This window comes from Pyricularia grisea (assembly GCF_004355905.1).
Source record: "Pyricularia grisea strain NI907 chromosome Unknown Pyricularia_grisea_NI907_Scaffold_1, whole genome shotgun sequence".
Lineage (NCBI taxonomy): Eukaryota > Fungi > Ascomycota > Sordariomycetes > Magnaporthales > Pyriculariaceae > Pyricularia > Pyricularia grisea.
In genome coordinates, this window is record NW_022156716.1 from 6,760,169 (window position 1) to 6,782,467 (window position 22,299).

The following is a 22,299-nucleotide window of genomic DNA, read 5'->3' on the forward strand; positions in this document are numbered from 1 at the left end:
GATTAATCGATTAATTTGGGATTAGCGGCGGAATATCGCTATATATTACGGAATTATTTTTCCCCCAATTTGTTTAATGGAATAATTTGGATGGTAATCGCGTTATTCCGAATAACGGATATAATTTGTAATATTAAGCTTTTACCGTAACCCGTTTTCGCGAATAATATAACGTTTATTATATAATAAAAAATGCGGTATATATAATTAATTTAATCGTAATAAAGGATTCGCGGGGGGATATTAAATAATATTTATATATTTAAAAAGCGTGTAACAATTAAAAAAACAAATTTATATTGGAATATTAGGTTATTTAATATTTTGGTTTGTTTATATAATTTCGGAAAGGTATTAATAATGGTTAAACCGTAGTTTAAACCGGTGGCGAAATTAGGGTCGTTTAAAATTGCGTTAATTTGGTTTAAAAAAAAGGTATATACGGAAAAATATTTAAATATAATATATATATAATTTCGTCGATATAACGAAAGGTTTAGGGGAATAATAATTTTTTTTTTTAAAAAATTATACCGTATATACGTTATTATATCGCCCCACAAATTAAAAATAATAAATCCCTTTATTTATTAATAAATATTTTTATATATAAATATTATCTTCGTTTTTACGATTCTTTATATATTATTTTCGACGGGTTTTATATAGTTAAAGGAAAATAAAAGGTTAATATCGATATTATTAACGGTTTAAAAAATACCAACCTCCATTTAAAAATAATAAAAGGCCTATATTAAATTTTTAATCGAACGGAAATATTGTAAATTTTTCAATTTAAGGTAAAAACCCTGCTAATTCCTATTTTTAACGATATATTTAATTACTTTTATTATACATTATCGCGAAATTATTGCACAGTAAAATTGTTTAAAATGGCGAAATTATTTCCACTTAAGCCCAAAATAAACAAATTGTTTTTAAACCTAAACCAGAATAATTTTTGGTTGGACCTACAGGTATAAGCAAAGCCACGAATTGAGCCACGGCTCAATTAGTGGAGCTCGCGTTCAGGGATAAGCCCTGAGACTATACGGGCCCCCATTTAATTTTAATATTCAAATTAAACCCCCCTGCGTTACAGGGTGGACCGGGCGTTCCATGTACCTTTTAGCCACACGGCTTTTCGGCCAATTAAATTGGCCAAAAAAATCGCGCCCGTTCTAGTCTAAAGATATATTGTTAATTATCGCCGTAAATGGAGGTTATCGCACAGTATACGCACTCTGCACACATTGTACGTACATTATATACGCAACGGCGATACAGTTTTTTAACTGTGTACTTTTTATTTACGAATATTTAATTAAATAAAAATCGTAAAAATATAATAAAAATATCGGTATAAAATTTGGAATTAGGGCTTTTTAATAATTTAAGCCTTATATTTATTTACGTTATATAAAAATAAAAATAAAATTAAATAATAATATTATTATTTTTAACGCCCTATTTAAAAATTTATATATAAATAATAATATATATAAATTTTTTATATTTATATAATAATAAATATAATTATATTAATACCCACGTATAACTTTTTTTTCCAAATTATCGCTCGTTATTTTTTTATTTTTATAAATATACGTTAAATTTAATATTTTATATAAATATTTAATAATTAATATATTTATTAATAAAAGGTTTTATAATAAGAAATTTTAATATAATATACCTTTATATTAATTATATATAAGAATAAAATAACTTTTATTTTTTTATTTTATTTAAAATAAATATAAAATAAAATTTAAAAATATATAAATTCTATTAAATTTATATATAAAATACGCAATTTTGGTAATATTTAAAAAAAAAATCACGTGGACGTTTGCTTTTACCGGTTATATAATCGTTAAAATTTTGGTTTTAATATCGTTAAAATTGGTAAAAATATAAACCTGTTTCGATTGTAAAATTTATTAAAAATATTTAATATTTTACCTATTTAAATATTTAACACCTTATATTACGTAATATATTAATAAAAATTTATATATATAATATATACGTATATATTACCTTCCACGTACAAAAATTTTTAAATTATATTTAAAAATAAAAATATAATTAAAAAAAATCGAGAAATTCCAATTTTTTTTAAAAACCCAACCTCCACTTGCGAATCAAAGCCACCCATATCCCAATTCAACCAATATAACGATTAAAAATATAAATTAAATCGTTATTAATTATTTCGTTAATTGCTATATCCAACGTACAAACCGTTTATTTTTACGATTTTTATTTAATTAATTATAACGGAGTGTCGGTCGCCGAATTGGCGAAATCACCTTTACTTGCGACGAAAATGAACAAATTGTCCTCAGACCTGAACCAAAATAATCTTTGGTTGGACCCACAGGTACAAAACAAAGCCACGAATTGAGCCACGGCTCAATTGTGGAACTCGCGGTTCAGGGATGAGCCCTGAGACTAGCCCCCATCCCAATCCTATGGGTTAATGGGCCGGGCCGGGCCCCCAAGCTTTTCGGGCTTTGGCAGGCCTTAGTTTCGACTACAAAAGAAAAGGATCACATGGGTGACTTATAAGTAAGGATTAGAATCCCCAGCAAACACTTATTACGTAAGGGGNGGGGGGGTAGATGACTAAAGGGATAATGATAGGTGAGTCGTAAGCGCTGAGCATACGTATACAACGCCACCTACCTAGTCCGACAACACGGCTCTCCCAAGCAACAATCCAACTAATCACTTGTAATTATTAGATGGGAAGTTGCTAGCTATTCCAGCATGCTGTTGAAAGCGGAAAGGTACAAAAGCTTGGGAGATGATCAACAAAGAGGTGATTGGCCAAGATACATGGCTGAAGAAGCGTACAGCTGAGGCTAAAGGTCAGACGCGGGCCATCTAGATACCTACCGAGTCAGGCTTTGAGTTCAACTAGGCTCTAGAGCTATTTCTGTCTTTATCATTGGGAGTTTTATCGGCCGCCATAATAGGCAAACTTACACAAATCGATGTGGTACAAGAATAATCATGATTCATGAATTCCCTGTGCCAAAGCCAACCAAATGAGCACTGCTCCCCGAAGCCCGCTCGTTCTGTGTCGCAGTCGATGTTAAAAGTCTATCAATGAACGATAAAGTTCATTCGGGATGATATATACGGAGGACCCGGGACCCCATGGGAATGATAAGGGGATATAAAAACTGTGAAAGCACTTGCTTGTGGCCAAACAAGGATAAAGAGTACGGCGGTGCAATGCAACCAAGAATTTATTTCCCATCAACCCTTCTACCAAATAAAATGAACACCGAAAACCGTCTTTTTGCTGCTTTTAGAAACGCGCTCCCGTCGCAAGCATAACACCGCCATCCTTATATGGGGAGGACAGCAAGCTGCGCAGCTGGTGCAGCGCTTCCCATGGCGGCCTTTCCACAGTCGCCGAATTTCGGCTGACATCCCTCGAGGCAGAAACTAGGCCCATTTCCACTGGCAAGAAATAAAACAACGCAGGTTAGCTTAAGCGTCTGCCACAAGTTTTTTTTTATTTTTTTATTTTTTATTTTTATTTTTATCATGAATGAGACCCAGAAACAAACAAGATGTAATTTGAACATACCAAAACCCGCCATGTGAGCAGCAGGCACCGTGGTCAGTGTCTTTACACGTCGTGCCGTTCTTGAAGATGCCGCAGGTGCCGTCCTCGGTCGCGACGATGTTGGCGGGGATTGTGGGTATCACCTTTTCCGGTGCGGGTGGCGTAGAGATTTCGGATACTGGTGTTGCCCCTGTTCCGGCTGGAGAGGCGAGGGTTATGCCGGCGAGGGCGGCCAAGGTGATCGTGATCAAGGTGGAGATGAAGTACATTGTGTTCTCAGGTTGTTTCTTTTCGCGTATTTGTTGTCACTGATTTTCACCTCTGACTGCTTGAGTAGACTATTGTTGCTTTTATTGATCAGCTGCAGAAGATTGGCAATACAGAACGGGAAAGAGAGACTCTGGGTAAGAAACCGTTTTATATTTGCCGATCGCACACGGAAGAATTGTTGAGCTAAAACGCCCCTCGCAAAACCTACGTCAAGGAAACAGTCGCCTGTTAAATACCCTCGATACAAGGGGTCCGCCTCGTCCCTCGATCCAGCCATGAAAAAGGGGGGTCCGCGCAATCCGATGGCAACGAAGCCGCCGTTAGCCTCGTAAGGTGGGAGCTTGATGGCGCTGAGCGGGCGCCTAGACTCGCAAAGAAGACGCCATCGCGCCAGGCTTTAGCGCCTACGCAAGAGGGGCGCCGGCTAGTCTGCAAGAGGCAAAAATATTGTTTCTTATTTGAAGACGGCTTGGATCGTAGATGTAGCCACTCCTTCGTTCGCGTCTTCCGAAGGAGCTGCCTACCGTTTATAGTCTTGAAGCCAGGGGCGAGGCTTTACTTCAAAGCCAGACCCGGAAGATAAAGGTTCCAGCATGCACTGCACACCTGATAAGAGGGACTGAGATTCAACTAAGTCTAGCCCCTGTAGGTAAGCGTAGCAGCTTTATCAAAAGAAAAACCGATTCCAATCAGTGCTCCTTCCTGCTTGAGTCCTCTTTAGTCTGAGCGGATATTATTCCAGGAGGATAAAGCTCCGCTGACCATAAACTTCAGTGTGGACCAGAATTTCGACGTTGCATCAGCAAAGTTCTTGGTTCCATTCAGCCAGTTTCCAGTGCAGTCCAAAACACAACCCTCAAGCTCATTCAGCTTCATATACGCCCTGTTACTTATCGGTAAACCGAGATAGATCCACACCCTGAGGCTGCAGGGGCAGAGTTCATGTACAAGTATGTTTTTTTTGGTATCGGGTGTGACAAGATCACAAAATCATCCGCGTGGATATTGGCACAGAGACTTCATGGCTCTGCAATTTCGTGATTTATGCAATATGACATCGGTCCCGCCTGTATGATGTTGAAATTTGACGTCAGTCCATGGGTCTCTTTAGTCCCAATGAGGCTCCAGGGTTCAAAGCCTCAGGCAACTTACTATAGATACTTTGATCACGCTGGCTCCGGAAACGGTGTGCTCACAGGCGTCTTGGGTAGTGGCTCGTGTGAATAAGAATCTCTCCGGCTTGGTCGGTCGAAAGAAGCGTGAGTGATCAAAGCAAGATTGAGAAGTCTCCCACCAACTACATTCTCGCGATCATTGGTGTCGACGAGATTGTTGAAACGGACCAAGGGCATGGCAAAGGGCTGTGCCAGTGGCCAGCTTGATGGCTGTCGTGGCTTTCTTGACGGATCAGGACCGATCCTCAATGTAACTTTTTTGACAAATAACGGAAGACCCATAGAATAGTATGATAGTGGAATGGTTTTGGATTTGCGATAATGATGTTTAACAACAGCCTGTTGGCGAAGAGAAAGCAGCTTTCAATTGGGAGTGATGATGATTTGGGGTTTGTGGGTTGGCAGGAAAGCCCAAGGTTGTTTTGCATTTCGCTGTGGGACAGCCTGGGACTTGACCAGAGGTGGCATGGTACAGCAGCCATTCTTGGGATCTGACAGACATCTGAGGTCAAGGTAAAGTTCAGTTATTCTTTGCTTGCTTGTACTCGCTCGATCTGGATTAAGGGTTATGGTTATAAAAAGGTTGATATATAACACAAACAATCAATTGTCAGAACAAGCAACCTTCGCTTCATCTCTACAAGTACGTTCTCTAATGCCCCAAGCAGCTCTCGATGTTCCAATTCGTTATTTGCCCTTCAAGCTATCGCAGGGCACGCTGTTTGGCACAAACGGAGGGTCGATGTAGTAGTCGTGGTACCACGTGACCTGATGCTCGGGCTTGGGGGTTAAATTCGCCATGGCCTCGAGCCTCTCGTCTGTCTTCAGCACAGTGTACTGAGTCTTGTAGTAATTCTGCGAACAGTTACCCTTGACGTAGTTGTGCTCGATCCGCCCATGAACCTCAAAGACGGTGGCGGTGTCGTTGTTGCTCACGACGAAGGTGGTGTTTGGGAAGTGGCTCAGCGTCTTGCTTCCGTCTGGTGGCAGGAATCCCTGCTTGCACTTGAGGATAGCTGCGGGGCCGACACAGTCTAGCGTCAATGTTGTCTGTCGGCCCGTGCTGGTGAAGAAATCAGTGAAGGAGGTGGTTGCAGACATGTTGTCGGCTTGGCCCACGAGTCTATTCTTTGGTGTCAGCACAAAACAAAGATAAGAATAAAGGCCCCCTCGTCTCTGTTCTGCTTACGCTTCATAAAAGGGTCTGAACTCGACCGGTACACCTGGCTTGGGATCATGGTTGCTCATATCAAGAGCTGCTACAGCACCAGCGGCGACTGTGGCGTACAGAATTTGAAACTTCATCTTTTAAATGGTGTTATGTTGTACCGAATGGCAAAGACAAAGGACCTGGCGATCGACTAGTAGAAGCAGTAGATGATGCAAGACAACGGAAAAACGGTAAAGATAATACAACAATGAGAGACGTTGACTGGAAAGCCAGCCTTCAAAGAAAGTCTAGGAATCAAAAGATTATCAGTGTTTTGTTCTAAAGCTACTTTGCAAAGTCCCTTCCACCTTTTCAGCGGGTCCATGTTGCCCCTTTATACAAATTACCGAAATCTATGTCTTGTTGGTTCAGTAACTCCATGCAGACAAAATCTCCGTGATTGTCGATCGATTCTTTCTAAGATGGGAAACCAAAGTTTACAGCTAGTCATGACCTCGGTTTTTACCCCCTTGTGACTGCGCCCCTCGTGTCTGCGCCCCTCCGGGTACCTGAAGCAATTAAAAGAAGCTTTTATGCGGAGTAGCCGTTGACAGCTGCAGGCATGCACAAAGAAAGAAAAAAAAGGGGTGGCATTAAACATGGACTGTGAGTGGCTTGGCGAGAATTTGAGTTAGATGAGTTGTACGACCTGGGTCAATGCCACCACTTGGGGAGCCTAATTGAGATGGAAAAGCATGATAGATAGGATGCACTTTCCCATTTCTAGCGGGAGGTTTGTTATATAAATCACTGCGTCTATCCACGAATTTCGAGAAGGTAACTTTGCGTCATCATCATCGCCATTTGTATCCGAAAATCACCACTTCTCACATTCGTTGAATCCCAAATCTGTTCACATTTGTGATCTTTAGACCAAAGTCAAGTCACCAGTTTGACCTCACGGCATTTAATTTTATCTACCGTCATCATGCGCTTCTCTACGATGATTTTCGGTCTCACAGCTACCATGGCTGCTGCTTCACCAGTAACAATGGAGTTTTACAAAGCCGGGACTAATGTTGATCCCGCCTTTGCCAATTTTGTCGAAGAGTGAGTATCTTACCAAAATTTGCTCATGTCCTGAAAACTGCAATGGTTACACATGACTTTGTACGAACCGGAGAATATAACCGCTGACCCGGATCAATCACGCAATCAAGGTGGTACCGCGTCTCTGAGGACAAGACGGCCACCACTACATTTAGCGACTTCTTCGCACGGGGTGGTCAGCTTATCGTGGCCGGCCAAGCATTCAACACACCGGAAAGCATCGTCGCAGTCAAGCAGAAGCTCCTGCCACCCAATGGCAACAAGGCATGGTGGCATATTATTCAGGGATCGACGCTCGTAGGGGATGACAGCAAGACGCAGACTGTCAGCGCCAAGATTATCATCCAGACTACCTACACCCCGGGTAACTGCTCACAGGCACAGTAAGTTCTTTTTCGGCAGTGCAATGGGGGGGGTGTGAGTTCTACTTTTAGCGGGGCTAACAGGGTTTATTTTATCAGTGGAAACGCGGCATTTACCGTCGCCAAGGATGCTTCCGGCAAGCCAAACTGGGTACCGCACACGGGGGGACTGCAGGTCTACAATCTTACGGTTAACACCGTCCAGTCGCCGACTGATGAGCCTTGCTCAAATGAATAAGGTTTTTTGTACTCTTTTCGAATCCTTTTCTATCTAGACTCATGAGCTTCCAGAAGCAAATGTATTTGATGGTATTTCAACAAATAACAAATTTGTCAATCGTTCGCAGCAAGCACCATGTCAGGGCATAAACAGGCCAGGACACACTCCACAGTTGATAGATGTGACATGTTACAACCGAGCTGAAATCAGCAAGCGGGGTTTGCATCTCTCCATGCCGACCATTCTGACTATCTGTAGATCACCGGATCAGCTGTGTTATTCTCAAGTACGCGGTTGCTTGGTTCCATGGCATGCATATTATTCCTTCGTCTTGGGCGATTCTCTGCATGTGCGTATCTGAGCCCAACCAATCATGATTGTTCGCCCACACACCTAACATTTCCTTTTTTTCACTCAGCGACATGCAGAAAGCTTGACGAAAGGGGTTAAATCAGGATATGTGACAAAAGAATCACCTATTTGGGTCTAGAATCTCTCCTCGGTTCGCCATTCTTACCATAAGAGGTCCGGTAGGATGTGACACTCCATTACCGACAAGGTGTCTATATATACTCGGGGCTCTTGCTGAATTAATATGTCAAGATGAGTCCCAAAGCAAACTTCAGTCTTTGATCTGGTGATACCCACCTTTTTGGGACAAGCTTCATCAAGGAACCTAGAACAAAATGCTGCTGCAACAAGTCATCGATGTGCTGGCCACACACTGGCTCTCGGGCACCCTAGCCCTCGCCGCTGTGTACCTGGCAACGAGTTACATAATCAACTACCGTCGCCTCCGCAGGTTCCCCGGCCCGCCTCTTGGCTCCTTCTCATACCTCTGGATAGCCTACAATGCCGTCAAGGGCCGTCAGGGATCCATTTTCTACGAGACCATGAAGAAGTACCGCGTGCCGGAGCACTCGTTTGTCCGCATCGGGCCCAACGACCTGATAACCGACTCTCCCGAGGTGGCGCGGCACATGTCGTCGGCGCGCTCCACCTACCTCCGCAGCAGCTGGTACCGCACCACCAAGCTCGACCCGTACGGCGACTCGCTTCTCAGCACGCTCGACACGTCCCACCACGACGCCCTCAAGGCCAAGGCCGGCAGGGGCTACGCGGGCCGCGACAACAAGAACCTCGAGAGCGACGTCGACGACCAGCTGCGAGCGTTGGTCCGCTTGCTGGAGCGCAAGTACCTTAGCAGCGATCACGGCGGCGTCGGTGATTTTAGGCCCGTCGACATGGCCACTACCATGCAGTACTTCACCCTCGACTCCATCACCAAGCTGGCGTACAGCAACGCATTTGGCTTCTTGGATCTGGACACGGATGTGCACGGGTACATGAAGGCAATCAGGGATGTGGTTCCCCTAATTATCATCTCGTCTGAGTGGCCGCTGGCGGGAAGTATATTCTTCAACCCGTTATTCCTCAAGATGGTTGGCCCGACACCTAAAGATGAGTCGGGAGTTGGAAAGATTATGGGGTTTGTTCTTTTTTTTTTTTTTTTTTTTTTGTCCATCTCCATTCTTTTTTTTATCTTTTTAAACAAATCCCTACAGAGCTGACCACGTTTTCGACTTTTTTTTCACCATCTAGAACTCTAAGAGAAGTCGTAGCCTCGCGTTTCGGACCCGACGCCAAAGACCAGCCCGACATGCTGGGCTCGTTTGTGCGCAACGGCCTATCGCAGTACCAGTGCGAGCAGGAGGTCATGCTGCAGATCGTAGCCGGTTCCGACACGACGGCGACGGCGCTGCGGGGCACCCTGCTGCAGCTCTGCTCGACGCCCAAGGTTTACCTGAAGCTGCAGAAAGAGATTGACGAGGCGGTGCGGTCCGGAATGGTAGGCGAGGGTGTCATCCCCTACGAAACAGCCAAGAAGCTACCCTACCTTCAAGTGAGTCGCCCCCCCTATCGCCTTCCTATATTCCCCAAGTCCTCGCAGCTAACAGATCATTATTCCTGCCAAGGCCGTCATCTACGAAGGTCTACGTCTCAACCCGCCTTTCACCGGCCTCTTGATGAAGCAGGTCCCACCGGGAGGCGACGAGATAGAGGGCGTCTTCATCCCCGCCGGAGTCCGCATCGGCGTCAGCGCCAAGAGCATCCAGATGCGGCAGGACGTCTACGGCTACGATGTCGACGTGTTCCGACCCGAGAGGTGGACCGAGTGTGACGAGCAGACGCGCATGCGGATGGCTGCAAACACGGAGCTTGTATTCGGGTACGGACGGTGGATGTGTGCCGGCAAGAACCTGGCTTTTATGGAGCTCAATAAGGTTTACTTTGAGGTGAGTTGACAAATTGGTTCATTTGATGTGAAAGCGGGTAATATAGGCAGGGTATCCATTCGACTGTAGACTGCTTGCTGACAATTCTCATGGGAGAAACAGTTGCTCCGACGGTTCGACTTCCAGGTCGTCGACACTAAGAATCCGGTCAAAGAGGAGAATTACAATGTCATGTTTCATAAGGATATGTTTATGAAGGTTACCAAGCGGGAACTTTAGGTCGATTGTTAATCAGGGTCCACAAGAAATTGATGGTCTCCATGTGTAAATGGTATGGATATATTGGTCAAATGACAGATGATTACTATTATAGATCTTTGAGGTGCCTTCACGACTACAAGGTTCATTTTAGGTCTTTTCCTTTTGGGTCTTGGAGACATAGTCAACAGCTCTACTCAATATTGAGCAACCCTTGACTTCCTACTACAAAAACGTCTTGGGAGCAATTGAAGATCAACAACGACTTTACGTAGTTCGAAACTTAACTGGATTTCAGCCTCAAACGCTCCTGTTGAGCTTGTAATCAGGCCATACACTATTCCCTGTTCTAACAACCCTAGTGCTTGCATCAAAAGAACCCCCGCAACTTGGGATTAAACATCTGCCATGTATTTGTCATTCCCAATCTTACCAATAACTGTCAAAAAGGATCGGATGAACAATAGACCCTGTTTATTGTCGGGAAGTTACCTTATTGATGAGACCATGGGCTGAAATACATATACTAGATTAGACCTATAAGCTCATTCCCCCCTCATTCCCCGCGAAGTGGTGTTCATGTGCGGAGAACAACTCGACTCGCACTCGCAGCCCCAACCAACCTCGATAAGCTCTATCTATTCTAGACTAAACTAGACCCAGTTCCAGTAGCACTCAGCTATCTCCCCTCCCTCATTTCAGCTTGGACTTTTTGGATTAACCACCGCACACTCCAAAGACCAATCAACAAACCCGACTCTCCCATGACAAACAAGCAAAAAATGTCCAGCTCAGGAGTGAAGACCTACGCCCTAGGCGACTTCAAGCTCACGTCGGGCGAGGTGCTTCCCGGCGCCTTCATCGCCTACGAGACGTTTGGGGAGCCCACCAACCCGGCAATCATCTACCCGACCTGGTACTCGGGGAACATCTCCGACAACCACTGGCTGGTGGGAGCCGGCCGGGCCCTCGACCCGGCAAGCTACTACATAGTGATCCCGGCGCTGTTCGGCGGCGGGCAGTCCTCCAGCCCGAGCAACATGCCACACCTGGCCAAGACCAAACCCTTCCCCGACGTCACGTTCCGCGACAACGTCACGGCGCAGCACCGCCTCGTCACCGAGCACCTGGGCATCTCGCACGCGCGCGCCGTCCTGGGCTGGAGCATGGGTGCCGCCCAGACGTACCAGTGGCTGACGCAGTACCCGGACTTTATGGACCTCGGCGTGCCGTTCTGCGGCAGCGCAAAGACGAGCCTGCACAACCAGGTCTTTCTGGAGGGTGTCAAGACCGCCCTGCTGGCCGCAAAGAGCGCCTCGTCTGCGGGCATCTGCGCCGGCGAGAAGAGCGCCGGCGGGTATCGGAACTGGACGGCCGAGGAGAGGGAGACGGGGCTCAAGGCGCTAGGGAGGGTCTACGCCGGTTGGGGTTTCAGCCAGGCGTTTTACCGGGAGAAGCTGTATGAGGGTTTGGGCTACAAGAGCTTGGAGGATTTCATGGTCGGGTTCTGGGAGGCTTGGGCGTGTGCAAAAGGTTTGTTTTGGTCGTTCACCCTTTTTACTGTCTCTTCTCTTCGATTGCAATATTCAAAGGGTCTCTTGTGTTTCACACGGAAGTTGCATTTTTCGGCTGACATCTATTTGACTTCCCAGACCCGGAGAACATGCTCGTCATGCTCCACACCTGGCAGGCTGGAGACGTCTCCGCCCAAGAGCCCTACGGCGGGAGTTTTGAATCGGCCATGAAGGGCATCAAGGCCAAGACCTTGGTGCTGCCTGGAAAGACGGACCTGTACTTTCCACCAGAGGATAGCGAGCATGAGGTCCAATGCATGAACGAGGGAGTCGGGGAGTGCATTGCTTTCCCATCTATATGGGGCCATTGGCAAGTATTCCTTTCAACGCTCAATAACAAGCATGGGGTGATGAACTAACAATTTTTTCTCATTTACAGGGCTGGAGGACCGGGACAAAGCAAGGTAGATGTCGAGTGGCTTGATGAAAAGCTTAAGATTTTCTTAGGCACTGGGGAATTCCCGTAAATGTCCAGCCTTACTGTACCAGGGCTTTCTGGATCAATGCTATATGGTGCGCCGAGCCTAATTTTTCATCCCTCTACGGATTACAATGCCTGTTGCAACGCATGCATCTTTGAAGAATCTCGGAGAATATCCTTTGGCTGCTCGATCTAGGGGACGTTTTTGTTTGAGTATTCCAGTCTGCTTATCCAGCATGGGACCTCGAGACCGAAACACAGCCACTTGCCTTGGGTGAAGTATCTCGTCTCAGACTGCGGTCGACTGAACCCGAACATTGAAGTATTGCTCTTAAGATACTAAACTCGGACCTATGCATCCAGAAGAGCGTTTTACTCGAAACTACTGTGAGGTAAATTTCGGGCCCGTACACGACTAGCGCATGACCCACCATCATTAGTCGCCGAAGGCATCAGTAGTTAAAGTGCAAATCGAAAGCAGAGTGAAGTGCGCTAGTAAGCGGAGACATGCATTAAATTGTGTCTGGTAGATGCTATCAAAATCAGCTTGAGGAGATAATCTTCTCCAGCTCCTTTGCGTCCTTTACCGCTGTCGTCAGGTTATCGTATCCATCTTTGGTGATCACGACGTTGTCCTCGATTCTGCACAGCGAGAGTTAGCACCACATCGAGCGTCAAATCTGGAGCGGCTTGCCACATACCTAACACCACCGACATCCCAGTACTTATCCAAGACCGCGGCATCGATATACTTGGCGTGCTTCTCATCCTTGAGATACGGCTCGATGATAAAGTTGCAGAAGTAGATCTGAGCGAAACCAACACGAAAAAAATACGTCAGTAAAAATGCCCCGCTCAAACTGTCACTGGCCGGAAAACTTACGCCTGGCTCGACAGTAACCACGCTACCGGCCGGCAGCGTTCCCCTGACCCTAAGATACCTAAACATGGAGTCCGTATCCTGGTAGTTGGCGTTGCCGCCCGTGTCGTGCGTGTCCATACCCAGGTAGTGGCCCAACCCATGCGGGAAAAAAGCAACGCTGGTCCTGCTCTCGAGTATCTCGTCGACGCCAAACTCCTTCTTGAAAATGCCAACCTCCAGAAGGCCCTGAATGGCGACGCGGTGCGCGTGAATGTGCACGTCGTCCCACCGCACGCCCTCCTTGAGCATGGCCAGCGTCTCGAGCTGCATGCGCAGGACAGTGTCGTATATGGCGCGTGACTCGGGCGTGAAGCTGCCCGAGATGGGGAACGTGCGCGTTATGTCGGACGCGTAGCAGTCGAGCTCGCACGCGGCGTCCAGCAGCAGGTTGAGCTTGCCGGCGGTCGGCTCGTCGTTCTTGACGTAGTGCAGCGTCGCGGCAGCGCGGCCCGCCGCCACGATCGAGTGGTATGCCATGTGGGGTGCGCCGCGGCTGATGCACTCGGCCAGGAAGGTGGCGTACAGCTCGCGCTCGTTACTGACATGGCGGACGCGCTTCAGGACGGCGAGGTGGGCGGCGCCCGAGATGTCGTTGGCCTTGGCGATGAGGGCGATCTCGTAGTCGGTCTTGACAACGCGCGAGCGCTCGATGGCCGGCTTGAGGACGTCAAAGTTCTTGGCGCCGAAGCCGAGGAAGGTTATGCTATCCGAGACCTGGTTTGGGATCGCGTAGACGGTGGACGAGGGGGCCGCTTCGGAGAGGCTGGTCAGGGCAGCGTTGACTTCGTGGGTGTAGCGAACCTCGTCGACGTCGTACTTTTGCAGCGCCTCCGAGGCGGACATGGGCAGGCCCGACCAGATGACGGACTCGGGGTCAACAGGTGGGATGTAGAGGGTTGAGCGGGAGGTAGCAATGTCGTAGGTGAAGTAGCAGTCGGGGAGTTCGCAGCCGGTCAGGTAGTAGAAATAACGGCGCTGTCTGTTGCCATTGACTGCTCAGTTTTGATCATGTAGTGCGACAAGGCCTCAAGTTGTGTTTTTCTTGGTCGTACCGGAAGTGTTCCTCGCTGTCATTATCCTCAATCATCTTGGTCTTTTGTCCCTCCAGATAGAGAACTCCATTGGCGTCGGGCAGGCTGGATCGGATGAGCTCGACAACGCGCCTGGCGTGTTCCTTGGCAGGATACTTGCCCTTCAGAATATCATCGTAGTTTTTGGTCGCCATCGTTAGCGCGCGAGTGCCGTAGCGACAGGAGGTTTGGAGGGGCTCGAGTGAAGCCGAGACTCTTAGTGGTCGATAGAAACTTTGTGGTGACCGTAGTGACGCGGTTAAATATGTGGCGTTAGTCCAGCACGCAGACGGCCTAAAGTTTGTCGAGAGTCGCAGTTGTGGTCGTGTGTAGGAGAGAGCTCGTCGTGGGGAAGCGCTTAAGATGGAACGCAGTATGTGCATCTGAGTTACTGTAGGTTGCTGGCGCGGCACCAAACCAATTGGGGCCGCAGTTTCGCCTGTATGAGGTGCCTTATCTCGGTGTCTGTAGACTGTCGGGCTGCTTTGTCACCAGTCAGTCGTAGCCTGTGTCCGCAAATTTGCCCCGCTGCATTAGAACCCTGTTCCTCTTGACCAAGGGCTTGTGGAGCGATATGAGGTCAGAGCGGCGGGGTAGCTTGCCGATGCTTGCCGACGGTCCTCCGCTATCATGGACACTAATAATGAATCTCCAACGCAAGCTTAGCAATAGCCTTGGGACCTGAATTAGCCATGAATGTGTCCATGCATGCAATTCTGCAGTTGATAACATACGCCTGTTGACAGTTTTATGAGAGGGAGAAATAATTCTAGTACATGCATTATAGATGTATTTGAACAATGGCCTGCTTAAATAAGGATATTTGGTGCAACTAATAGTTATGACGCTAAATTCCCAACTGTACTCGATGTTACTGCCCTTGGTCTGTCTCCACTGGGCAAATACTAAGATTATCGTGAGTTAAAAAGAAGACCATTGAAACGCAAAACCTGACCAAGAAGACACGCTATGCTTTTTTTGTACTGTCAACACATGCCATCAATCGAATAACAAAATGCACCAGATTTTGATAATAAGCCATCAGCATTCCGAGCCGTTCATAAACGATCTCAGCAGTGTTCGACGCAACCAATGCCGCTGGGTTCACACCTCACTGTCGCCTGATGACGCCTTGGGCCTCCTAGAAAGGTTCATCTCCAGGCCACCGCGGCCTTCGTCCGCGTCAGCGGCAGTAGTCTGAGAGCCATCCTCAATGTACCCACCTCCCAGCAAAAACCCACTGCCGCTGGGACTCATACGCGGGTCCGGCGGCTTACGCATGACGTTCCAATGCCTCCTCATCTGGTCCTGGCCGACGACCAGCTCAAAACTGGCTAGGAAACAGAAGCTAATTTCGAGCCGGGCCAGCTCCGACGCCGTGACTCCGCCGACCTGCGCAAACCGTCTATGCGAGTAGCAACGGTCCTCGAGCGCCTTGTTGGCCACCCGCAGGCCGGCCAGGAGCAGCCGGTGCGCGTTACGCCGCGTCACGGCGATGGCGCGCTCGTCCACCGCCAGCCGGTGCAGGTACAGCGACGTCGCCAGGTACACGCCCGTCGACGCCGGGCAGAAGCGGTGCAGCCGCGCCAGATAGTCGGCGATGCCGATGGGCGGCGGCTTCTTGGAGTAGAACTTGCGCGTGATGACGCTGTGCTGCACGTTCACCGGCTGCGCGTTGTCCCCCACCACCGTGTACGGCTCGGGCGTCGATGGGGGCGGGTGGGCGCCGCCCCCGTCGCCGCCGCCGCTGCTGGTCCCTGGCTGCGCGTCCCGCAGCATGACGCCGTCGATGCCTCTCCCTTCCTGCTGCGTCGCAGCCCGGCTATTCTCCCTCGCCTCGGCGGCCCGTTGCGCCTTGGCCTCCGCCTCGAGCCGCAGCCGCACCAGCGTTCTTGCCGAGTGCGAGCGCACAATGTCCTGCTTCTCCGCCTCCATTCCGCGCATTCGGGGGGCCTCGGGTCTCTCGGGAGCGGGGCTGGGCGGTATGTCACCGGTGGACTGGACCAAGGCCTCGATGCTGGAGCCGAGCAGACGCATGGCTGCGGCGGGTGGTATGCTAAAAATATCATCGTCCAGCTCGTCCAGTAGTTGCTGTTCGGTGCGCGGGGACGACAGCGGCGGCGACGACGTTTGTGTATGCTCGACGGTGGAAAAATGGATATCGGTGGCCGGGTCCGGCGGCGGGGGCGGTTGGTCGGGCGGCGAAGGTGATTTGGATCTCGGCGGTGTCGAGTGTTGTGCTGGTGGTGATGTTGAGGTGGCCGCTGTCATGCCGTCGGCTTCTGGGCGGGGAGACATGTCCCCTGAAGATGGACGCTAGCGTTTGTGTCGCTCGCTTCTTAAGTGTTACGGCAGTCTATCGTATCGTATTCGGTAGATTGGCTGGGCACGAATCGACTGAAATCAAACAAACCCTAGGTCAATTCGTCGGCGTTGGTTGATGCAACACGGAGTTGGGTAGCAAACGGGGCGTCTGTCTACTTCGGTGCAGATGCCGGCTCGGTCGTACGGTTCAGGGCCCAGGTGGCTCCGAGATGCTGTCTAATTTGGCGGTCCCCACACTCATGGTCTCGTGGTCGTCTCGACTTTTTTTTTTGTACTTTGTCTGCTTCAGCGCTGCCGAATAATGTCCGAAGAGATGAGGGTTGAAAATTTCAATGATGCAAAGCGAAGGGGCCACGCTGGGTGGATGTGTTCTGGTTTTACTTTTGCGACTGAGCTGGCCTGTTGCATGTGAGTTTATTTGTTTTGTTGTACTTTCTTCTTTTGTGTCAAAAAAGGGTTTTTCAAACCCAACATTGCTGGCCCCTTGTCGCGTGAGAGAAAAAAAGTTCAATTCTGTGTTGGCAGATCCGAAATGCCTGTGCGCAGACAACAGTCACTGGGTGCGGGGCATCGAACAGGGCTCCGGGATTAGCGCTGTTGGCGGGCGGGTAAAGATCCCGACGGCCAAGAGCGGGCTTTGTTGGCCCTGGGAGCTTTCCTTTTCTGGGGTCAATGACAATGAGAAGACAAGCGTGGGTCAGATGGCATACATATATAGGCCTTTCTTTGTTGGTTCACATCCGAGATTTCAACTGACGAAAACAACTGCCATTCTGAACTTAGGCGTAAACAAAAATCTGCTGCTGATCAGACGCTTGGTCGCAGTTTTGTCAAAATTGTGACTGAAGCCAACTAATAATCTAACAGTAATGCAGGACCCGCGGAGCCGGGGCTTCCCGCAGTTCACAACAGGGCGGCGCAGTGTAAGCGAACCATCCTTTGACAAAGGCGTTGCTTGTCTCGCTGTCCAAGAGTGGCGAATTTTGTTTTGATTTTTTTTTTTTTATCCGCCTTGGTGAAGATGGTCAAGGTGCAGAGCCAAGCTGCTTCAGAGTAATGATGATCACTTAATCTCGATATGTTCAAAGTGTTGACATTCTCTGGGAATCGGTTGGGGTGGCGACGTTCTCGTCAGTCAAATTCGTATGAACGTATCAAGATACGGGGCACAAGAAAAAATCCCGAGATTTAATTGTATCCGTACGTACGATAATGATGAGTAGATGCCCAATTTCTAACCCAAATGGGGTGGCAGGATTTGCCGTAAATTGTCTGTGCATCAAAGCCTAGAACTAGAGAGTTTTGGTCATTAAACATATCCACAGCAAAGGCTAGATTACATAGTTACAACGATATCAATCAAGAGGTTATGGTTGGTCCCAAGTTTGAACGACTAGACTAGACTAGGTCTAGAGCTAGAAGTAGACTATAATACGCCTGTTTCCGGCATGTGTCGTTCAGAGTTATGTTCGTCCAGACTTTCTTTCGCAGCCACGCGTCCCACCAACGGGATTCAATGGAATGTGCAGCAGGGTAAAAATCCACTTCCCTGTAGATTGATTCTTTTCAGCATTCAGGGGTCTCTCGGACCCAGTCTGGCAATTTCTCCCGGTTACAATTCTAGCAATACCATGCCCGAAAATACCATAATATGTGCTCTCACAAGTAGCTACCTCATGCATACCATCTACATCATGTTAGTGGAACTGTTTTGCATCACAAATCAGTCGACTCGAAATCAGCTCTTATTCCATCTAATCTGCTCGTACGATTCTCGGGTACGGACTGCGTTTGCTGCCCGCAGCCAAGCACACATAATTAGATGAGCAAGCACAAGTCTAGAACAGTCTATACCCAAAAGGAAAGAAAGAGGCACGACTGCCTATCAACAAAGCTGGTAATACGTTTAGCTTCCAGGGACGACCTTGCAGTCCAGCACTGCCGACATGCCACCATTGACCACCTTGATCGCCTCGGCCAGCTTGGCCTCAAAGTCGGCCGCCTTGTCCACCCTCGCCGCAAACAAGTCGCCGTCAGCTGCGGCCTTGGCGATTCCAGAGTAGTCTGGCACTGGGTCAAAAGAAATGTTGAGCTCCTCGTGCGTCGCCGTCGATCCTTCGCCGTCGGGGTGAACCAGGAGGAGGGACCTCTTGGGTGCGTGCCAGCCTGCGATTGCACGCGCATGTTAGTAACGATCACAACGGTAACATTTTTTCGATTGAAACATAGGCCCTAAAGGCTACTGACCAGCATTGTTCAAGATGATGGTCAACACCGGGATGCCATATCGCTTGCCGATCCAGTGCACGCTGGAGGGGACGCTGAAAAGGAACGTCCCGTCGGCGACAATCTGGCACACAAACTTTCCCTTGCCCTTGCCGCCGTGGATGGTATCGGTAGCGAGCTTTATTCCCAACGCGGCGCCACCGGACCACCCGAGGCCACCGCCTCCGCAGTTGTACCACGAGCCGGGTAGGATGGGTTGCAGAGCATCGTGTGTAAATAACGTGTTGGTCACTGCCTCCACGGCGAAAATGGCGTCCTCGGGCACCGATGCCCTCACCTTGCGGCATACATAGCCCGCACCGAAGGTACCATCGTCGTGCGGTTTGCAGCGCGCTTCAATGGCGGCCAGCAGCTTGCTGTGGCTGCTCTCTCGGGCGGCGGCCTCCGTCTTGCTCGTGATCAGCGCCTTGTTCGCCTTCAGGTGCGCGGCGAGCTGCTGCACGACCGTTAGACTACATGCCCTGTATCGCGCCTCGGCAGAGACGTAAAACACCGGCATCATCTGCTTGAGCGTATCCGAGTCAATGTGGAACACGCGAGCGTCGGCACGCGGCTTGCATTGCGTCGGGATCCAAGGAACGTCGACATCTAGAAGGATGATGACGTCGGCCGATTCGATCTCGGGGGCGACGCCGTACTTCAGACCCAGCCAGGCCGGGTGATTCGCCGGGAAGCTCATCTCGCTGCCCGAGGTGTCAACGATCTGTAGAGCGGGCACGGTATCTGCGAGCTCGACGAGGGCAGCAGGAACCTCCTGGTTACGTGCAGCATAGCCCACGATGAGGATAGGCTGCTTCGCACCACCGAGAGCCTCGGAAATCTTTTGCACTGCCTTGGCCGGCAGTGCGCCGAGCTCAACCGGCTCGGCAAGCTTCTTATCCAATTCATACGGCTTGATTTCCTCCTCCATCACCTCTCTCGCACCGTACAGGTACACGGGTCCCTGAGGCTGGCTGGTTGCAAACTGTAGGGCCCTGGCCACCATCTGTTTCACATTCTTGCCAGTCTTGAGCTCCGCACTATAGCGGCAGTACTGGCTCACGATCTGCTTCTGGTCAGGCACGTCCTGGATCCAGTGGATGAACTCGGTACGGGAACCGCGCATCTCGCCCTCGATCGTGAATGGTGAAAGACCCGCAAAGACAAGTACTGGCGCCCGTCCTGTTGATGCGTTGTGCACGGCTGCCCCAAGGCCCTGGGTGCCGACATCTACGTGGACAATGACGCACTGGGGTTGGTTCGTTAGGCGGGCGTAGCCGTCCGCCATGGACATGGCGACCATCTGTGTGATTTCACATCAGGTTAGCCAAGTCCGTCGTTTTTCTGCTGTTCAACAAAAAAAGACACTCATGGTTGTGGGGAGGCTTACCTCGTTTGGACATGTTATGATTCTTGGAAATTGGCCCTTCTTTTCCCGTGTGCCCTTGACCATCGCCTCAATGATACTCGGATGGTCGGAACCGAGGTTGACGAAGCAATGCGTGACGCCGGCTTCCCATAGCGCCTCGAAGAAGGCAAATGATGTTGTGTACATGTCGGGCAAACTTGGATGGCTGCAATAAGCAGCAGACGCGTCGGCTGTCTCAAAATCGGGAAGGTCTTCTGTACGGGTGTAAAACTGGAATATAACTTGGGTTTTGAGGGGTCCTGTCGCCGATCTCCGATACAGGAATGTTTGGAGATGTGAGGGGCAGATTGGCTGCAACCCTGCAAAGCACTACAGAGATTCCGTCACGTATCGCGGAAATAAGATCCCAGTGTTGAGTAGTCACTGGGGTAGACAGGCAACGCCGGTTGAAGTGGGGAGGTTGAGTGAGTCTCCCTGTAAAAAAAAAGGTCTACGCCAAGCTGTATTCTGGGTGGTTTTGGTGGGATATTTGAGTTGGAACCGGAACAGCTTTTTGGGGGTTTGAAGGAAACCCAGTCCAAGCTAACGTGGCTTGGCTTGGAGACGGTACCGGAGTGCCGGTCGACCTCGGTAATTGGTGTCGAAAGGTCTGGGCGTTTTCCAGAGAGAGAAAAAAAAAATAGCAAGAAAATAGATATTCTGAATTCGACAATGTCACTTCTTCGTCAGGGGGGGGCACTGAATTATAAGAGAAATATTGTCGGCAATCAACAGATTAACTGCCGTGGAATGGGTGGTACTACTGGTAGACAGGTACAATACGGTATAGGTATCGGAGTTGCCATTTAAAGAATCAAACAGTGAGGTAATCAGTGGGCACATGGTGAGACCCGACCCCTGCTCCTTCTAGCTCAATGGCGCGGGGTACTAGAACTTAGAACTAGAACGAGTCAGGCAAGCATAGGAATCCCCGCACCCCACCTGAGTCCGAAGCTCGATGCCAAATCGATCCATTTGACATTCCCTTTCAGACCGTGACGGTGAGTTCTTGATATTATTCCAGTTTTCGGACTCATAGCCTTAAGACCTTGCCTATGTACTCTATCATAGTTGTTTCAAACCCAATGCAATTTTTTTCCGGAGGCAAACACATCTCTTGACACACAAAAGCTCTAGAGTTACGTAGTAGTGTAGTTAGTCCTTCGAATCGCATCGTTTTCCCCACATCATGATCATTATCATCAACATCATGGAGCCTAGTCTCCACAGGCCTGCACGCCCTCCATGTTTTCACGCCCTTCCAATGACATTGGGCTTCCGGAGAGTATGAAGCTGGATTGGAGTACACTTTAACACGTATCATCAGCATACCTGCTAATCAGTGGTACTAGACTAGGATGGAATTACTCCGCAATCTTGTCACAGCACCAAAGTCCTGAGAAAATCCATGTACCTTGCTGACTGGCGGCTATTCGCGGCTTCGAAAGCTTGAGAATGAGTTTCCCATCTGGTATACGAGACCTTGGTTGGCTTAAACCTAGTGAGTTCGTGACTGTCTCACCAATCTAGTTCGAAATCTAGTTTTCAATACGTAAAAAGAACATTCCACCGGCCAAGCACTAGGGCATTTTTACCGATTCGCACCCACATTCATCATTTGATGTGTCACCCATTCTTGCATCCTTGGAGAAGGCAAGACTAAACAGTAGTTATTTATGCATGATATCGACAACAGCAGGACAACTAACTTCCAGCCAGCATCTCCATTGTAGTGTCTTATTTATTGGTTGGCGATACAATACCAGCAAATACCCGTACCCAGGGTCCTTACTAAGTTTTGACTAGCTATGTAGATTTCCAATTAGGCCGTGGTTCAAGGGTAGATCAGAGACCTTTGAATTGAATTCCACAGCATACTAAGCCGAAAAGAAATCAGGTGAAAGTTGAGTGCATGACAACGGCGCATATGAAACGTTGTTGCTGCG

The 22,299-nt window shown here is 48.7% G+C and overlaps 8 protein-coding genes across 8 annotated transcripts; 3 read left to right on the forward strand and 5 right to left on the reverse strand.

Moving 5' to 3' along the window:
- Positions 1–3,362: 3,362 nt before the first annotated feature.
- PgNI_02076 (uncharacterized protein) lies at positions 3,363–3,855 on the reverse strand (the record flags this gene model as incomplete). The annotated part of the gene is made up of 2 exons (XM_031122144.1): positions 3,363–3,477; positions 3,608–3,855. The coding sequence occupies 2 exons, from the start codon at positions 3,853–3,855 to the stop codon at positions 3,363–3,365; spliced, it is 363 nt and encodes a 120-aa protein (XP_030987451.1).
- A 1,719-nt stretch (positions 3,856–5,574) lies between these two features.
- Positions 5,575–6,519, reverse strand: PgNI_02077 (uncharacterized protein). Its single transcript, XM_031122145.1, has 2 exons — positions 6,221–6,519; positions 5,575–6,154 (listed from the first exon to the last, which is right to left on the reverse strand). Exons 1-2 carry the CDS (start codon positions 6,334–6,336, stop codon positions 5,719–5,721), a joined length of 552 nt encoding a protein of 183 aa, XP_030987452.1. The 5' UTR covers positions 6,337–6,519; the 3' UTR covers positions 5,575–5,718.
- Positions 6,520–7,052: 533 nt separating this feature from the next.
- PgNI_02078 (uncharacterized protein) lies at positions 7,053–7,933 on the forward strand. Its single transcript, XM_031122146.1, has 3 exons — positions 7,053–7,291; positions 7,402–7,674; positions 7,753–7,933. Exons 1-3 carry the CDS (start codon positions 7,170–7,172, stop codon positions 7,889–7,891), a joined length of 534 nt encoding a protein of 177 aa, XP_030987447.1. The 5' UTR covers positions 7,053–7,169; the 3' UTR covers positions 7,892–7,933.
- A 451-nt stretch (positions 7,934–8,384) lies between these two features.
- PgNI_02079 (uncharacterized protein) lies at positions 8,385–10,633 on the forward strand. The gene is made up of 4 exons (XM_031122147.1): positions 8,385–9,362; positions 9,476–9,776; positions 9,850–10,170; positions 10,273–10,633. Exons 1-4 carry the CDS (start codon positions 8,560–8,562, stop codon positions 10,387–10,389), a joined length of 1,542 nt encoding a protein of 513 aa, XP_030987448.1. The 5' UTR covers positions 8,385–8,559; the 3' UTR covers positions 10,390–10,633.
- Positions 10,634–11,150: 517 nt separating this feature from the next.
- On the forward strand, positions 11,151–12,301 carry PgNI_02080 (uncharacterized protein; the record flags this gene model as incomplete). The annotated part of the gene is made up of 2 exons (XM_031122148.1): positions 11,151–11,901; positions 12,021–12,301. 2 exons carry the CDS (start codon positions 11,151–11,153, stop codon positions 12,299–12,301), a joined length of 1,032 nt encoding a protein of 343 aa, XP_030986647.1.
- A 549-nt stretch (positions 12,302–12,850) lies between these two features.
- Positions 12,851–14,759, reverse strand: PgNI_02081 (uncharacterized protein). The gene is made up of 4 exons (XM_031122149.1): positions 14,338–14,759; positions 13,247–14,264; positions 13,065–13,171; positions 12,851–13,005 (listed from the first exon to the last, which is right to left on the reverse strand). The coding sequence occupies exons 1-4, from the start codon at positions 14,736–14,738 to the stop codon at positions 12,906–12,908; spliced, it is 1,626 nt and encodes a 541-aa protein (XP_030986646.1). The 5' UTR covers positions 14,739–14,759; the 3' UTR covers positions 12,851–12,905.
- Positions 14,760–15,459: 700 nt separating this feature from the next.
- Positions 15,460–16,653, reverse strand: PgNI_02082 (uncharacterized protein; the record flags this gene model as incomplete). The annotated part of the gene is made up of 1 exon (XM_031122150.1): positions 15,460–16,653. The coding sequence occupies one exon, from the start codon at positions 16,651–16,653 to the stop codon at positions 15,460–15,462; it is 1,194 nt and encodes a 397-aa protein (XP_030986649.1).
- Positions 16,654–18,411: 1,758 nt separating this feature from the next.
- PgNI_02083 (uncharacterized protein) lies at positions 18,412–21,088 on the reverse strand. The gene is made up of 3 exons (XM_031122151.1): positions 20,336–21,088; positions 18,928–20,248; positions 18,412–18,846 (listed from the first exon to the last, which is right to left on the reverse strand). Exons 1-3 carry the CDS (start codon positions 20,498–20,500, stop codon positions 18,587–18,589), a joined length of 1,746 nt encoding a protein of 581 aa, XP_030986648.1. The 5' UTR covers positions 20,501–21,088; the 3' UTR covers positions 18,412–18,586.
- Between the last annotated feature and the right edge of the window lie 1,211 nt (positions 21,089–22,299).

Coding starts and splice junctions, on each gene's coding strand:
- PgNI_02077 (XM_031122145.1), bottom strand. CDS start 6,336: ATGAAGTTTCAAATTCTGTACGCCACAGTCGCCGCTGGTGCTGTAGCA. Junction 6,155..6,220: donor TTCAGACCCTTTTATGAAGC/GTAAGCAGAACA, acceptor ACCAAAGAATAG/ACTCGTGGGCCAAGCCGACA.
- PgNI_02078 (XM_031122146.1), top strand. CDS start 7,170: ATGCGCTTCTCTACGATGATTTTCGGTCTCACAGCTACCATGGCTGCT. Junction 7,292..7,401: donor TTTGCCAATTTTGTCGAAGA/GTGAGTATCTTA, acceptor CACGCAATCAAG/GTGGTACCGCGTCTCTGAGG. Junction 7,675..7,752: donor GGTAACTGCTCACAGGCACA/GTAAGTTCTTTT, acceptor TTATTTTATCAG/TGGAAACGCGGCATTTACCG.
- PgNI_02079 (XM_031122147.1), top strand. CDS start 8,560: ATGCTGCTGCAACAAGTCATCGATGTGCTGGCCACACACTGGCTCTCG. Junction 9,363..9,475: donor GGAGTTGGAAAGATTATGGG/GTTTGTTCTTTT, acceptor TTCACCATCTAG/AACTCTAAGAGAAGTCGTAG. Junction 9,777..9,849: donor AGAAGCTACCCTACCTTCAA/GTGAGTCGCCCC, acceptor ATTCCTGCCAAG/GCCGTCATCTACGAAGGTCT.
- PgNI_02081 (XM_031122149.1), bottom strand. CDS start 14,738: ATGCACATACTGCGTTCCATCTTAAGCGCTTCCCCACGACGAGCTCTC. Junction 13,172..13,246: donor TGGTTACTGTCGAGCCAGGC/GTAAGTTTTCCG, acceptor GGTTTCGCTCAG/ATCTACTTCTGCAACTTTAT. Junction 13,006..13,064: donor TGGGATGTCGGTGGTGTTAG/GTATGTGGCAAG, acceptor CTCGCTGTGCAG/AATCGAGGACAACGTCGTGA.
- PgNI_02083 (XM_031122151.1), bottom strand. CDS start 20,500: ATGTACACAACATCATTTGCCTTCTTCGAGGCGCTATGGGAAGCCGGC. Junction 20,249..20,335: donor TCATAACATGTCCAAACGAG/GTAAGCCTCCCC, acceptor GAAATCACACAG/ATGGTCGCCATGTCCATGGC. Junction 18,847..18,927: donor CATCATCTTGAACAATGCTG/GTCAGTAGCCTT, acceptor GTGCAATCGCAG/GCTGGCACGCACCCAAGAGG.